Source organism: Castanea sativa, chromosome 6 (assembly GCF_040712315.1).
Source record: "Castanea sativa cultivar Marrone di Chiusa Pesio chromosome 6, ASM4071231v1".
Taxonomy (NCBI): domain Eukaryota; kingdom Viridiplantae; phylum Streptophyta; class Magnoliopsida; order Fagales; family Fagaceae; genus Castanea; species Castanea sativa.
Genome location: NC_134018.1, coordinates 56546555 through 56563311, shown reverse-complemented (window position 1 = coordinate 56563311; position 16757 = coordinate 56546555). Strand labels below are relative to the sequence as shown.

The window sequence follows — 16757 nt, the reverse complement described above, 5'->3', positions numbered from 1 at the left end:
AATTTGGTCATAGCATGCTTATTAATTAAGTATTTCATCAGCCATGTTAGAGTTTTTTTTTTTTGGTCACTAAGATGATAACAAGGATCGAAATGAAATTTTTTTACAAAATTAAGGACCAAATTAAATTTTTTGAAAAGATTAAAGACCAAAATAAAAATAACCTCAAAATATAAGGGAAAAACAAAGGGTTTTGCCTCTTTCTTTTTTAACATCCTTTGTATTTTATGAAACACCCCTTTATTCCGCCTACTCAACACAGCACTGTCAGCACCACATTCTTAATTTTGTCATAAATGTTTTAGCCATCCACCACCCGCATTCAAACATCTCATATTATCTCACACTGTCCTCGTGCCCATGCCTTCTCAAACCAAAACTATTGTGGTTCATGTCTCCTCCTTTCTTGCGTGTTCAATTTTAACAAGATTGGTCTATGATCCGACGCTAGAGCCATAAGATTATGAATTCGAGCTACCGGAAATAGCATCTCCCATTCACAAGTTGCAACAACCCGATCAAGTCTCTCTCGCACATTGGTTTCTTCCTCCCTTGAATTATCCTATGTGTACATTGGTCCCCAAATACCTAAATCCTTCAGCTTTTTCTGTCAAAGTGAAGTTCCCCCAACTTTCCTCCAGCACTCAAGTCATCCTCATAGCATTTACATAGCTAATTCAAGCCCTCAAAAGAGTCCCACCTTATTGGGGTTTGTTTAGGCTTGTACACTCACAAGTATAGAGGCTTCCACAGAAACTTTAAGATCCCATTTGGTTAGAGTTATTTTTAGGGGATGGAAAATAAGGAGAGAAGTAGAGAGAAAATGATTTTTTTGGGTGTTTAGTTGGGGTGATTTTAGGAGAGGAAACTGGTAAAGTCTAGATTTTTTCGAACCAAATCGGGGAGAAAATGAGGAGAGGAAAATGGAACACAAAAAACTCCTGCATGTTGGACCAAAAGGCCCCTGAGTAACATTCAAATGGGTTTGTTATTTTCTTCTTCCTTTTTTATTTTTTTTTATTTCCTTGGGTTTTAGGGTTTTGTCTTTTTTGGTACTTCCTATTCCCCCCCTCCCCCTTTTTCTTTTCCTCTTTTTTTAACCTAATAGGAGTACGAGAGTAAATTTATACAAAATACATTTTTCATTTTCACATTTTTCTTCTCAGCTAAATAAAAGAGTTTTACATTTCTTTATTTTTAAACACACCATAGTCCATGAGGTAAAACTAAAATCTATTATAGATGAGCTTATTTCCTTCAGCTTATTTAGTTTTTAGCTTTTTTTTTTAGTATTATTTATGAATCCCATTACACTTTCTAGTACTATTCATAAGTCATCTTGTATTATTATTTAGCTAACTTCTAACTTTTTTTTTCCCCTACTCTTTTAACAAAAAAATTTCAGTCCACTTTTTCATCGCTTTCCAATTGTCTATCCTCACTTTTGCACCAAAGGTGTTACGAAGCTACACATTAGGAAAGCTACATTTTAATGAAGTTCAAATCTTTCCAAAATTTTTTTATCAATTAAAATAATTGACATTTCATTCTCTATGCATATTATTTAATATTAATATAAATTCTAAAATTTTCTAATTTATTTAAAGTTTAAACGAGCCACATATGAATCGAATATTACACAATTTAGGACTAGACTGAATGAATGAATGACACACCTAATATCTTGTAATGGAGTAATGATATTGCCTGATCAAGAGAAATCAAGGCATGAAGCTCACTTGCTAAGGGAATGGGCTGCTTCATTGGCTTCTCTAGAGGCCCAACTAAAAGGCAGTGAGTGAATCTCTTGTTAATGGAGTTTAATTATATAATGCACGTAGTAGTCCCCTAGCATGGCTTCATTCAAAGACCAATGGGAAAATCAAGTTTCATTCTTCTCCTTTCTGGTAGGCATAGGACGGTAACAATACAGTTCAAAATAGTTAGTACCAACAAATTGCAAAAACAAATCATATTTGAAAGGTGTAATTCATCACCTCCTATGATCAGAAACAAAAACAAAACCACAACAAAAATATTTTGATATGCATGTTGTCTTATGGACAAAACTTTTGCTTCCACGCAACTATAGCGTGCAGCATATTGGAGGATTATATCTGAGCACGGCAACATGAAGATTACTGCATTCATTCTTCCATGGGTTGATTCTTTGCCTCTGCTTGAGATACCTTGACCTTGATCTTTGGAAGAGTGTAAGATTTATCCTCCTCGAGAACAGATGGGGCTTTCACCAAGCTGATGCTTTGCTCCAGCTCCTTTACTGCCTCTCTCATCAGCTGGGCCTTCTTTCCCTTCTTTCTGCAAGTTGTTTTCAATTACATGTCAAATGATATTCATCATCCTACCTATATATATATTTACGAACAAACGATGAGAAGAACAAATTACCTTGTCTCAATATGTTTGGCCTCCCTCCTTGATCTGACTTTATCAATTGTCTTAATGGCCTTCAGAGTGTTTTCTGTGAGATTCCTGTCATATCTCTCTGGCCTATTACGCTTCCTCTCAAACTCAAAAGTAGAATCCTGCAATATATGGAAGCAGGAAATAGAAAAATTGATAAATACTCAATCTTTTCTTATCCAATCAATAGTGGTCCTGTCACTGTCGTCATGAGAAATACAATGAAGTTTAATAGAAGATCAAGCAAACCAATCATATTTACTTGTGTCATGTCCTTTCCATGCAACCGCCTATAGGCCTTGGTCCATTTCACCTTACGAGGATTCCTCTTCATCTTGAAGTTCTTGTGGCATTTGGATCTACAGAAGCGAAAAATCTGCAGAAAGATCACCCGTCAGAAACTAGAGACAAAGCATAATTGTATGACAAATGGATAATATGCTACCAAATGATTGACTACAGACATTTTAGAAGGCATGCAATCTAGCTTTAACAAAAACAATAAATAATTTCAATATAAAAAAAAAATATATATATTTTTGGGTAAGCAATTTAAAGTTTGCATTTACACATAATTTTTGTGAAGCAGCATATAAACTTAGACATTGGAAAACAAGAAAAATTTGATTGCTATTCTAGACTTATACATCTAGCAAAATATCACGACTGACACAAACCCATCAACTTGAAGAATTTCAAATTGGTAGTGACTCCAACAGATGGAACTTATTTATCTTAGTTCGGTTTTTTTAGTAAGTTGATTGGTAAGCTCTACATGCCCCCGGTCAATCTCACAAAATTGATTATGATATTTGAAACTAAATAGTTGGTAAAACCAGAAGCTAAAATAAATGGAAAATATGGTATGACACAACTAAATAAAGATCAAATTGGATAAAAAAGCTTAAGAAGGGCAAAGGAATAAATAAAGAACAGCGAATTCCCATAACAAAATAACAACTCACCTTTGCATCATTGCGGACAAACTGTATACCATGCCCTGGATATACAGCCGAGGAACAGAACCAACACTTTTCTATCCTCATGTTATTCTCAGGTCAACAAAAAATCCAAGTTCCTGGAAAAAAAAAAAAAGGTCATGAAGTTAAACTACAAACAATAAGAATAGGTCAACATATCATTCTCCACCTAAGCTAATGAATAAGGGAGGAACCCCCAAATCCAAGAAAGTTCCATAGTACACACTTATTAGTGCTCAAGGCCACCAACGTTATCAGAATACAGATCCTACATGTGATTAGAGGGAATTTGCGGTTGGATCAACAATAATTATAATAACATAACATTAATAATTATTATATACGTCGAATAATTATACCGCAATTTTTACAGCATCACGGCTACATCTCTACAACATAAAGAAATGTACTTTTCTTTTCTAGCACAAATAACCCAAAAGTTTAGTAGTTATCCACCATGTACCAAACCTACCAAACATTAGCAACTGAAAATGTTTTCCAAGTTCCAAATCAACACCACAATAAGTTAATAAATAAAATAGCTTAAATTAATTACACAACTGCTTTAAAAATAAACAAGAAAAGGTGAAAAAATACACTATTGGTCCCTAAAATTTTCAGGTTCTACTTCAGTTCATGAAATTTGAAAAGTTAACTACATGTAGAAAAGCAGTCATGAAGCTTCAGCCACCATAGTAATGCAGAAGACAACATGCAGTTAACCCGAGTTTTGCAAAAAGCGCGATAAACTGAAAGTTATTCCTGTCATTCTCTAGCTCAATTAGAAAGCAATTATAACCCTATAAAAACTAAGTCCAATTTTTTTTTTTTGTTTAATAATAAATTTGATAATGCACCCAATGACTTGAACCCACAACTTCAATCTTCACCTAAAATTATAACAATATATCAGAGCAAACCCAATTGGACACAAAAATCCAATTTTTATTCAAATTTTCTAAGAAACCAAAGCTACAAATGAACAAACCCAACAAAACTCTAAAACCCATTTTCATTTTCTATCAAATTTTACTAAGAAACGAACAGCTACTCATGAACAAACCCAACAAAAACTCTAAAACCCATTTTCGTTTTCGATCAAATTTTCTCAGAAAGCTAACCATGAACTAACAAAAAACGAGGAAAACATTCATAGATTGACACCGGAACCAGAAAATACTCACCGAGAAAGGAGTCGAATTCCTCAATCAGAGTCGCGGAGGACACGGCTGTCTTCCTTACTCGGCGTCGCACGACACGACACGACACGGCGAGTCTCTCTGTATCGAGAAAATTTCAGACTAGGGCTTTGATTTTGGGGGAGATTTTAAATGACATTTTAAAGTTTTTAATGGGCTGGGCCGGTCAAAACATGTATCATACCATGACCCATTTTATCAGATTGGGCTCGAAGCTAGAGGCCCAATAATAAAAAAAAAAAACCCTTGTAATGCTGTGCAGTAAGATCTGCTGAATGTGATCCTATGATTCGGAGCGTGATTCCAACACAATTTCACTTTCTATATCTGAATCAATTTCAAGGGGTAGGATCGTAGGATCTGCGTCCTAGGAGCGCAATTTTGATAACCATGAGAAATATGATATGCCAATTGAAGATGCATGAAAATCGTCAGTGAGTTGATGGCTCTTGATCACGCTGATAGGTACCTGAAGTGAAATGAGGTGGAGTTAAGAAATGAGGAGAGCTGTCACTTATATAGTGGTGGGGAAGAGCCCTAGATCCTGAGAACAGGGGGATTTTCCTTATGGGGAGAAGGTGGAGTTAATGCTACGAGATCTTGCGGATACTCTCTATTTTGGGAGGTGACAATCGTGCGATAGGGTCTATGTGCGTGATATACAAGATGTTTCCATATATGAGTATGTGTGTAGATCAAGTAAGGCCACGTAAGACCTGTCGACATGCCTCTCCGTTAGTTAAGGGTCCTCCATCAGCCAGACATCCTTCGTCGGTCAGTCCGAAGGGATGCACCTGTCAACTTTGTCGCTGAATGGCTGTCGGCTTCCTAAGGAAACCGACAATCTCTATGGAGTCAACAGTTCCATAGGGACCGTCAGCCTTTTCACTAATGGGTTTTGTTTCCTTATATGTCCCAATTTTCTTTACCAAAAAGACCCTTATCACCAACCAAAGCCTTTTTTTTGGGAAAATTATTTTGTAAGAGTTTTTATTGTGTTTCATTTAAACCTTAAACATTCAATGTTTCATTTAAACCTTAGAGTTTCTGGTACGTTTCCTTTAACCCTAAAAGTTTGTAATAAATTTCATTTAAACCAACTGAATACATGATAATGATATTTAACAAGATTAACAAAAAATTAGAACACATCATACAAGAAATGTTTTATGCAACATGTGTGTGTGTACTATAGGATCAGAAAGTGAGAATGATCAAAATTTATGAGTAAATTAAAAAAAAAAATGTATATATTAACCCATGTATATAGGTAAGTGTTCTGATCATCTTTATTTCAGATATTGCACTTCAAAAGGTCTTTTCTAGTTAGAGACACTTGGATTCCCTCTCCAATAGGGTACCATGTCCTTCCATTTGACTATTGTATTGTCTTGTTTTATGTCATTTGACACACTTCTCCACGGCTTTATATTGGTCTAAAAATCCCCCCCCCCACCCTAATTGACAATCTCTCTCTCTAGCACTCAGTATATTATTAAATTTCAGAAATAACAGTTTCAACCAAGAAATGGATAAAATCATATTCCCCTTTTAGAAGTTTGGTTTTAATTCAAAGGTTGGCCAATGATTTTGAATTCTACTTTGGCCAAAATTTGGCACTCTTAATTCAAAGGTTGGCCAATGATAAGGTCTACGAAATTGGAGATAGCTTTAGGATCAAGATCGGAGGATGGATAGTTGATATTTCTTGTTCTTTTTCAATAGCCAATTCTTCTTAACACCATGATGCCCTTAAGAAGTTCTAGCTTATACCAAGATATATAAGGTTCCAAAGCTCAGAAACCAAGCCCAGTTCTTCTTACATACCCACTTCTCTCATTATATTCTTTTTTCTTTGAGAAATGGCTTGTTAGGAGCCTAGAGGTTCCTAATGGGGATGGGTATGAATTGTAGGGGGATTGGTTGGAATTGTAGGGAAATTGACTTAATTCGAAATAGTCACCCTCCATAGAGAAATAGAGAGATTAAAAGAGAGAGAGAGAGAGATGCACTAATGCACTAAGAAATTGGTTTGTTCTTCATTTGATATCTAATGTTGAATTACAATCATGTATTTATAGGAGACTAGTTCTAATCTTATTAGCCCACATGACCTTATCCTATTGATTCTATTATTCCTCATGTGCATTAATAATTTCAACATGTGCGAAATGTGATTAACATGCTTGGAATTGTAACTAACTAACTAACTAACTAAATCTCAATACAACAATTATTATCCATATGCTTATAGCATTTCTAACATTTCCCTCCCCTTGAAAACACCTTGCCCACAAGGTGTTGTAATCTTCACGGGGGGTGATCGGCCACTACACCAATACCTTAAGGCATCTTGACCGTTGAACACGCCAACAACTCCAAAGCAATCAATCACAGCCCAAAATTTGAGTAAACAAGTTTCATTTCGAATTAGACCAGCAAACTGAATTAGACTAGCAAATGAAAACTCCTAGCAGAACCTTGATCTTTGATTTGTTGGATGATTAAAGCCATGCACAACAACCCCAACAAGAAAGTTTACTAGTACACCATCACATATGAGAGTGTGTCCCTCTAGACCAATAAGGTCGAATTCTATCGTTCTTTGTTGTCCGTAGTATACATCATCTTCTTTTTTTGCGTAGACCATAGCCAAAGCACCAAGGAACTCAAAACATTTTATACCTTTCCACATAGCCAATATTTCCTTGTCCTTTGAAACAAATTCACTACTCCATTTTGTAATTACAAAAGCCAACTTCTTAGAAACTTCATACCCACACATCATTCTCAATGCCAAGGGGTTTTCAAATGAATGGTTGGTGAATGGGAAGTACATATCAATCCAAAACATTTCTATTGTACCAACTATATCACAAGGTTTAGAATTTCTCACCTTTGGACAAATCTCCTTCCCATGCAATGGACCATAAGCACCCGGTGTGATTTTGATCTCTAAGTGATCCGCATTGACGAAGAATGTTGGAGTTATACCAAAATGATAACCCACGAAGGAACTATTATTCAATTTTCTTTGTTCACTAAATGCAGTCGGTTTACTATTCTCAAGAACCATTGTTTGTTCTTTGAGCTTCTCAGGACTTTTGCTTAATGAACAACAAAGATTATCACTTGGATCTTCAACATCATGGGCAAGTTCAGTTGATTCACGAAGCTTTAACTTGTTGCTTGTACCTTCAAGAAGTTGTATCTCTTCTTCGACCATATTCTCAAGATTCTCTTGCACTCTTGAAAGTTCTTCCTTCATGGCCATGTTAGATTCATCCAAGGCCTTCATCTTCTTTGAAATATCCTTGACTTCTTCTAAGGCTTTGTTCAACAATTTCTCTATTTCTTTCAAAGTTTCCTTTGATCACAATTACTCGTCTCTGGATCAACAGCTCTGATACCACTTGTTAGGAACCTAGAGGTTCCTAAAGGGAATGGGTATGAATGGTAGGGGGATTGGTTGGAATTGTAGGGAAATTGACTTAATTCGAGGTAGTCACCCTCTATAGAGAAATAGAGAGATTAAAAGAGAGAGAAATACACTAATGCACTAAGAAATTGGTTTGTTCTTCATTTGATATCTAATGTTGAATTACAATCATATATTTATAGGAGACTAGCTCTAATCTTATTGGCCCACATGACCTTATCCTATTGATTCAATTATTTCCCATGTGCATTAATAATTCCAACATGTGCTAAATATGATTAACATGCTTGAAATTGTAACTAACTAACTAACTAACTAACTAAATCTCAATACAACAATTATTATCCGTATGCTTATAGCATTCCTAACATGGCTTCAATAGCTGGAACTTGGAAGATCATGAAGGAGGAGGCATTGTACATGGAAGTGTATCCCTAGGGGTTTTCACCATGGACTTCTCCATGAACTTCTTAATCTTCCATAATTTGTCATCCTTTAGACATGCCATTGTTTCTGAACAGGCTTCAAGCGTTCCTGGAGGAATTGTAGGTTTAAATTTCAAGAGCTTTGCATATTCACTTAACAAGTGAAACATGTAGTCGTAAACAAAGTCCATTTTAAGGTTCTCTTGAACAAATTTGCTTCCTGCCTCTCCAATTTTCTGTGCCTGAAATATAAGTGTTGGAGGAGATAGAATTGTGAACAAAAACAATTAAATAAAGAAAGAAATAAATTTGAAGCATGTCTAGCACCAAATAAGAAACATAGTGCATGTTAGGTCCCATTGTTGACTGTCACAGTGCTTATAAACTGACGTATCAATGAATGTAATTTACACACTCTAATAACACAATAAATAAATGTGATGTTAGAGATATATACTACAAATTTAACTCTATAAGCTTTAAAAATTAATGAGTTATCAATCGCAAAAAAATAGAAATTGAGACATTTATTTGGGTTAAATTACTAATATGATCATCCAATTACGCATAAAGTTTTATTTGGTCCCTTAAGTGTTAGTTGTGTCAATTTAATCCCCCTCACTGTTAGTTGAATCAACTTAGTCCTTTAAGTTGCAATATCAAGTAAATATCATTATGAATCTTCTCTTCTTTTAAATCTTAATGAAATTGACAAAATTAGTTAATATAGCAAATAGAACATAAGTTAAAAGGTTATACTAGAAAGTATGAAAATTCTAAAGCTAAATCAACTTTCAACTATTAATTCTCTTAAAATTAAATGGGAGACTTAAGGATGATATTGTGACTTGATTTTGAAAGATGAATTATTACATTGACACAATTAATAGTTGAGGGATCAATAGTTGAAGGATTAGTAAAGTTGATAGTAGTTATAGTATTTTTCAATTAGTTTTTTGTGATTGATGATACAGTAATAATTTGTAAGGTTTATTTAGTAAATTTTGTAGTATCTTTATCATTACTCTTTCCAAAATGAAGCACTAGTCTACTACGTATATTATTACAAGCATTCGATGAGAAAATCAGAAAAATCTTGTTGTTTCTTTAAGGAAAAATCGAAAATTAACAAAAACCATTAACACAATTTTGAGAAGGCTTTTAAACAGTACATTTCTATATATGTGTTCTGCATTGGTTTTTGTTTTTCATAATTCAAGAAAAGAGAACTGTTTTAGGAAAACAAAGCCACCACATGCATGTCCACAGACTAAATTTTGTTGTGCCAATAGGGGAAGAGAGAAAGAGAGGTTTACTTTGTCGGTGTGATTATTGCCCCATTCGACAGCAAGCTTAAGATCTCTGCATATATTATTAGTTATTTTGATGGGCCAGTAGTGCTGCATGGGCACTAAGCTTCTTGTGAAAAAGTCATGGTACTGAGGCATCACTAGCAAGGTCATGGAATTGCAAGCTAGAATGTACTTTTCACTCACTGACCATGTATTTCCTTCTATGTAAATTTTATATCTTCAGATGAAAAAGCCAAACAAAACAGAAAATAATGTCAATAATAACACTATGAATGTATTATGACATATTTCAAAGGAAATTATGAGAAAAATGAAAAAAAATAAATTGTTGAGAAAATTAAAGAAGTGTAATATTTACCTATGGGTGCATTGATCTTCTAGTTTTGAGTTCTTGAATCCTTTTTTAGATTCTTTTATCCAATCCTGAAATCAAATAAAATAGTTGTAGTAAATATGTTCCAAATTTCTCCCGAAAGCCTGTCTGCCAAGTTCTTTTTTCCTATATGTTTCTTTTACTCTCTCTCTTCCAAAGAGGGGGAAAAAAAAACCATTTCTACTTCCAAAATAGGACCAAACAAGATCTTTACAGAATTGCCACATATGAAATTAAGCACAATTTCACAAAAAAATAGCCTACTTGTTTCTCGATAAGAGATAGATGCATGCTCATTGTTATTTGATTGAATAGTTGACCCGTCAACTACTTATTATTTGAAGAAACCTTCCACTTAAATGGGTATTTTTTTTTTCATGAAAAGCAAAGATAAGATAACTAATCTAGTCTTTCATTAAGATAATTACATGTTTTTTTCACAATTTTGACAACCAAACATGTCAATGATGTCAGGGCTGGCCCATCGGCCTAAGACCTAGGCCCCCCTACTAGAGAAAGGCCCCCCAAAAGAGGGGTGGGGGGGGGGAGGCATAAGGGTTTTTTTATATCATTTTTTCCCCTCTATTTTTAAAAATGCTTGAGAAATTTAGTGATGCTATAAATATTACATATTTTATTTCAAAGATCTTACAAATTTTAGTGTTACCATCACAAGAAGTAATCCAAATATTCATTTATTATCTTGTTGAAGTGCAACCAATCACATTCTCTTTTACATTAGTTTGTGAGATTTTTGTAGTAAAGTCTATGATAGCATTAGCATTCCCCCCCCCCCCCCCCCCCCCAAAAAAATAGATATATAAATCCAACCAAATCACCATTAAGTTAATAGAAAATGCTAAACTACCACAAGTTTTATTACAAAAAACTTATAAATTGATATGGCAAGGGGGGGGGGGGGGGGGCATAAGGGTTTTTTTATATCACTTTTTTTTCCCTCCATTTTTAAAAATGCTTGAGAAATTTAGTGATGCTATAAATATTACATATTTTATTTCAAAGATCTTACAAATTTTAGTGTTACCATCACAAGAAGTAATCCAAATATTCATTTATTATCTTGTTGAAGTGCAACCAATCACATTCTCTTTTACATTAGTTTGTAAGATTTTTGTAGTAAAGTCTATGACAGCATTAGCATTCCCCCCCCCCCCCCCCCCAAAATAGATATATAAATCCAACCAAATCACCATTAAGTGAATAGAAAATGCTAAACTACCACAAGTTTTATTACAAAAAACTTACAAACTGATATGGCAAGAATACGATTGATGTTACTTAAATAATATAGTAAAAGAATTTGAATTAATTAATTTTTTTAATTGATGACATGTTATTTTGTAAGGCTTATGTGGTAAAATTTATAATATCCCAAACATAGCTCATGTGAATTAATCATACTAAAAGTAAGAATAATGAGTTGTTAATAAAAATTTGTAATATAAAACATTTACTAAATTGATGGTTAATAAACTATATATTATTTAAGTGATACTTAAATATGAAAGGACCCATTTAAAATTTTGCTTTTAAGCCTGAAATTGTATTAAGCCAACCTTGTTTGATGTACAAGTATTTAATGTCTTTTCTTTTATTAAATATTCTTAGCAAGAAGTTCTGGATAACTAAACTCGACCACTCATACTAGAATTGTATGAATATTCCTTAAAATAAAGATCAAGGAATTTGATAAAGAAATTCACCTGGATATAGAAACGAACATTCCAATCCTTTTTGTTAGGGACATTGCACTTTAAAAGCTCTACTCTTCTTTTAGAAACATATGGATTCCCTTTCCAGAAAGCATAGGGTTTTCTATCTTTCCATTTGATCCTCTTATTGCCTTCTTTTAGGGCCTCCAACGTAGTCGTCCATGGCTTTATATCGAGCTCAGCCCTAATAAAGGAAAAGTTTTGTTAATTATTTTTTTGAAACCAAAAAAAAATTAGTAATTATGAATCACACGAGAAAACAAAGGAGTGCAACCCCTGTTATAATTATTATTATTTTATAATAACCACTTTTAGAAGCTGAATCATATTGAAAAAAAAAAAAAAACAAAGAAGTATAACCTTTTTTACAGGTTTACTTAATTAGATCAGTAAAGCTATTATTATAACGTCGGACCATCTTGCAAAACTATTATGGGGGTGAGTTTACTGTTTACGAGTACCTCATCTTATATATAGACATACATGATACAATATTAAGTATGTGAAATTTACAGGTGTATGTGTGTTTAATATACATGCAAAGGGAGTGTTGTATACACCTATTTTTGGAGGAAGTATTTTCTATTGAGGTTCACTTGTGAGAAACCTACTACATATAGCGAGCTACTATATCATATATCTGATATATGTAAACTACCTTCGGGGATGGATACATGGTATCGTTTTTTGCATTAAGCAAAAACACCTATGCCCCAAGCCTCCAAGTAACTTTTTGCAATCAAATTGTAATTAAATTTGAAGGATACTTACCAACCCCAGAAAGTCCAGTCAGGGAAGACAATGTCTAGTGATTCATCATCGTTACAATAATGGAATAGCGGTGGCACCGACTTGGCTTTAAGCCCTTGGTGGTCACGTTTTTTAATCCTGGTCGAGTCTCCACACCAAAACATTAGCTCCAAATCTGGTATCTTCCCAGGGTACAATCTCAGAAGCTGCAAAATTCCCCATATTGTAAACACATCCCTAGTTTGAAATGCCTTACTATATCTCTCAACATAAGCCTTTCCCTTCACAATCACAAGTCTAAAATTTGCATGAACTCTTCCTCTTTCCACCATGTCCCTCGTGATTCCGGTACTCTTCCATGGCTGAAGATCTTCGTGGATCCACCGGGTGTAAGCCGGACATGCCACAAGGGATGATTCCTCTTTCTCAATTGTCACCGGGTGAGTGGTTGGGCTTGGATATGTTAATGTTAAGTTCAAATTGGAGTGATTGTGTGAGAACTCAACATGAGCAGGGGACTTTTTAGGACTTAAAGTGGTTGCAATTGTCCTAAAGAAGTTGTCGTCTGTTATGGCAGACTTAAAAAGAAGAAGAAATTATATAAGAAAAATATATGCATGTATTCTAGTTGGAAATGCAAAACGGAGAAAATTAAAGATTAGACTTGTTTTCTTTAAGCGAAAAAGAAAGCACAAATTATTAGGGTTCGTTTAGTACACGTATTTAAATACATGTTTTCAGTTTTTAAACAACATTAAACGTATTTTTATAAACTTTTTCATCCACGCGTATTTTCAAAAAAACTGAAAACTGTTGTTTAAACACACATACCAAATGGGCCTCTAGTTTCAATTAGTTATGACTGTTAAATTGTCAATAGATAGTTCTTTAAATTGAATTGAATAAATTTATTATATTTCACACTACAATTTACGTTGGAAGCTATCAAATTTACTTATCACTCCCTTTCAAATTATGGTTTGAAAACATTATTTTAGTTTAAACCATGAGAGCGTGGAGTGGAGTGCAGTGTGTAGGAAAGAGAAATAATATGTCCACAATATTTTTATAATAAATCTTATGTGGCAGGTTATTACTGGTTGTTATTGTTGAGGTAAAAAAGTAATATTAGTGTTAGGTTCAAATTTGAACCAATAACAACCAACCACTTATGATTTATTGTGAAAATGTTGTAAAAAATTGTGAACGTAACATCTCTCAGGTAAGAAAAGTGCAACAAAAAGTGTGTAACAAGATTTGCGCGAATTGAGTGGGGACCAATGTATTAATTTTTTTTTTCTCATAGAGTTTCAATGTATTAAAAATTTCAAACCAAGCTTTCTGCCACAAGATCCACGGATCACGATATTGAAAGTCTTGTAAACATAGGAGAATATTCCTCGAATAATTACTAGGTTAGCCAATGGCGTGTAGCTTATGAGTCATAGTCTTGATTATTCAATGTATTAAAAATTTCAAACCAAGGTTTCTCCCACAAGATCCACGGACCACGATATTGAAAGTCTTGTAAACATAGGAGAATATTCCTCGAATAATTACTAGGTTAGCCAATGGCGTGTAGCTAATTAGCCAAACGGAATAAAAATATTCTTTTAAGTAAAAGGTGCACTAGTCTACAGAATAGCACTAATTTCTCCTTAGTTCAAGATGCCACTCAATTACAAAGACTATTAAATAAAAATTTATTATGTAATTGATGCTGTGGATTGGAATCTAAAAGCAATACATACTTAAAAATATATCATGACAAATCGACTGTTACACCTAGTGTAATTCACTCTAAATATTGTTATATTACTCAATATTTTTTAATTGAATGCAAATTTTAACAAATTCACCATTAGTTTACATTATTTTTATATAATCTTCATGTTTGCAAAAATTCAAGTAACATCCAATTGACATGAAAATTGGCATGAATATTATGAATATATAGAACTTGTAATTTAACAGTGAGATTTTCAAGACATGAATTTTATAACAAATTATTGTATCGTGTAATATTATTTAGAGTTACACTAGGTATAATTTAAACCCAACTCTCGATATATATATATATATATATATATATATATATGATAATTTTATATAAAAGAAGTTAGTGTAAATAATTTGCATTTTATAAGAGGTGGGTTTCTTATTTTAAACTTAAAAAAAAAAAAGCAACGTATGATAATGGAAAACCTCAGTGGAAATTAGTGTAATTTTCCTTTATTTTTCTAGTCAAATCACTGCATGTCACACATTAAAATCATATTGCATCCCACTAGTTTCCACTCAGCAAATGGATAAAGATTATCAGAGAGTTATATATTCTTATACTCTACTATTTTCATTTTAATTCTTTGTTTTGATTTATTTTTTCGTGGAGGTTTTCTTAAAAATGGTGAGAGGGTGCTGTAAATGCCTTCCTCTTCTCTTTTCTTCCATTTTTTTAAGCTTTGGCTTGAAATCGCAAGAACTGCCTACGGTTTTCAAAACCGGGCAGTTTAACCGCGATTCATACGGTTCACTGACTTTTTTTTTTTGGGATACAAGATATAATTTTTACTTTAGACTAATCTAAGTGTATATGTGTGTGAAGCTCCCTCCTAAAAATTTGAATCCCAATTCTTGTCTCCCACACCCCACAAGCACTTATACTTGTAGAGTGACCACCGCACCAAGGGTGCGCGGTGGTTTTTACTGACTTTTTAATATAAAATGGTTTGGAGTGTTAAAAGAGCTGTCTTAATGAACGGTTTTCGGTTAACCGGGTTAGACCGTACAGTCCGGTTTGAATTTCAAAACCATGGTTCTCAATATATGCTTAGTCTTAATGGAATTTAATAGATAGATTCAAATAGTCATTAGTCATTATAAAAAATAGTCATGACTCATTACCCTGGTACCTTTTAACCATTTTTTTTATTAATAATTTGTAGTTTCTTCCTCTCTTTCTACCCCAAAAACCCAAGGTCTCTTTCTCTTTCTCTCTACTCTTGCCAAAGCAATAGTTGACTTCGGTCGTTGTAGTCATCGTGCTTGGCCGATATGGGTGTTCGGTGGCCAAACGGCCCAAACTTGCCAAAGGGCAGGGTAAAAGTTGATGTTTTTATTCTCATGAAGAAAACAAAAAAACTAATAGTGAATATTTAACAGAACAACTTTAAAAAAAAAAAAAAAAAAAAATTGAGAAGAGGATATAGGATATAGGATATATTTTAAAAAGTTGATAGTTAAAAATAAAATAGAGAAAAAGTAGATTTTTGGTTTATATATAAAGATGAGATGTGAGTGATTTAGGACATGACTATCAAGACTCAAGAGTGGGATTGATCAATATAGACCACAATAATCATACAGGCTTTTGGTTTATGACTTCAGAAAATGAGAAAACTCTGGACACTGTAATGAAGGCTATGGTCAACAACCACGTTAAACACCTCTATAACTTTTAAAAAGAAAAAAGAGATTGTTATTAACTATGTTAATAAGCAAAGAAAAACAAACAAACTTGGGAGGATAATAGCTAGCCTGGGTGGGACTTACCTTATCAATCCAATAGACGAAGCTGATAACAAAGATGAAGACGAAAATAGTTGTGGAGGCCCATCTCTTCCCAGGAGACTTCCAAAAATAACCGCACAACGGAGCTCCTTGTGACCAAAACCAGAAAACCGAATGAACACTAGTTCCCCTTTCCATATTAAAAACCACCTCAATTTCTATTTCCTTGACTTGAAATGGTGATAATGGTTTATTATAAGAATCACTTCTTTGTCCAGATTCATCTTTTTTACTTTTCTTTTAAAATCTGTGGCCACTAGACTTTCTAACAAGGCTGTCCATTTGGCTTTGAATTTTGATGTATGGCGTAATTACCACGGCATAATATCTTATTTTTTGATTGAATCTTTTAATTTTCTCTCATTTTATTTAAACGTAAGATACATAGCATTTTAAAAAAAATATCATGCGTTGTGTTTCACATCTAACTAAAAATGGAAGGAAATTGAAGGAAATTGCAAGATTCCTATTTTGTCTCTTGTGATTAATAGCTTTGGATTTTTTTATTTCTTTTTTTAAAAGGTGAGAGACATTTAAGTGCTCATGCAAAA

The 16757-nt window shown here is 33.6% G+C and overlaps 2 protein-coding genes across 2 annotated transcripts; both read right to left on the bottom strand.

Moving 5' to 3' along the window:
- Positions 1-1858: 1858 nt before the first annotated feature.
- Positions 1859-4716, bottom strand: LOC142638048 (putative ribosome biogenesis protein RLP24). Its single transcript, XM_075812040.1, has 5 exons — positions 4589-4716; positions 3390-3502; positions 2687-2800; positions 2410-2546; positions 1859-2319 (listed from the first exon to the last, which is right to left on the bottom strand). The coding sequence occupies exons 2-5, from the start codon at positions 3468-3470 to the stop codon at positions 2148-2150; spliced, it is 504 nt and encodes a 167-aa protein (XP_075668155.1). The 5' UTR covers positions 3471-3502; positions 4589-4716; the 3' UTR covers positions 1859-2147.
- A 3463-nt stretch (positions 4717-8179) lies between these two features.
- LOC142640529 (uncharacterized) lies at positions 8180-16355 on the bottom strand. The gene is made up of 6 exons (XM_075814661.1): positions 16189-16355; positions 12658-13214; positions 11878-12070; positions 10139-10203; positions 9784-9997; positions 8180-8709 (listed from the first exon to the last, which is right to left on the bottom strand). The coding sequence occupies exons 1-6, from the start codon at positions 16342-16344 to the stop codon at positions 8440-8442; spliced, it is 1455 nt and encodes a 484-aa protein (XP_075670776.1). The 5' UTR covers positions 16345-16355; the 3' UTR covers positions 8180-8439.
- Between the last annotated feature and the right edge of the window lie 402 nt (positions 16356-16757).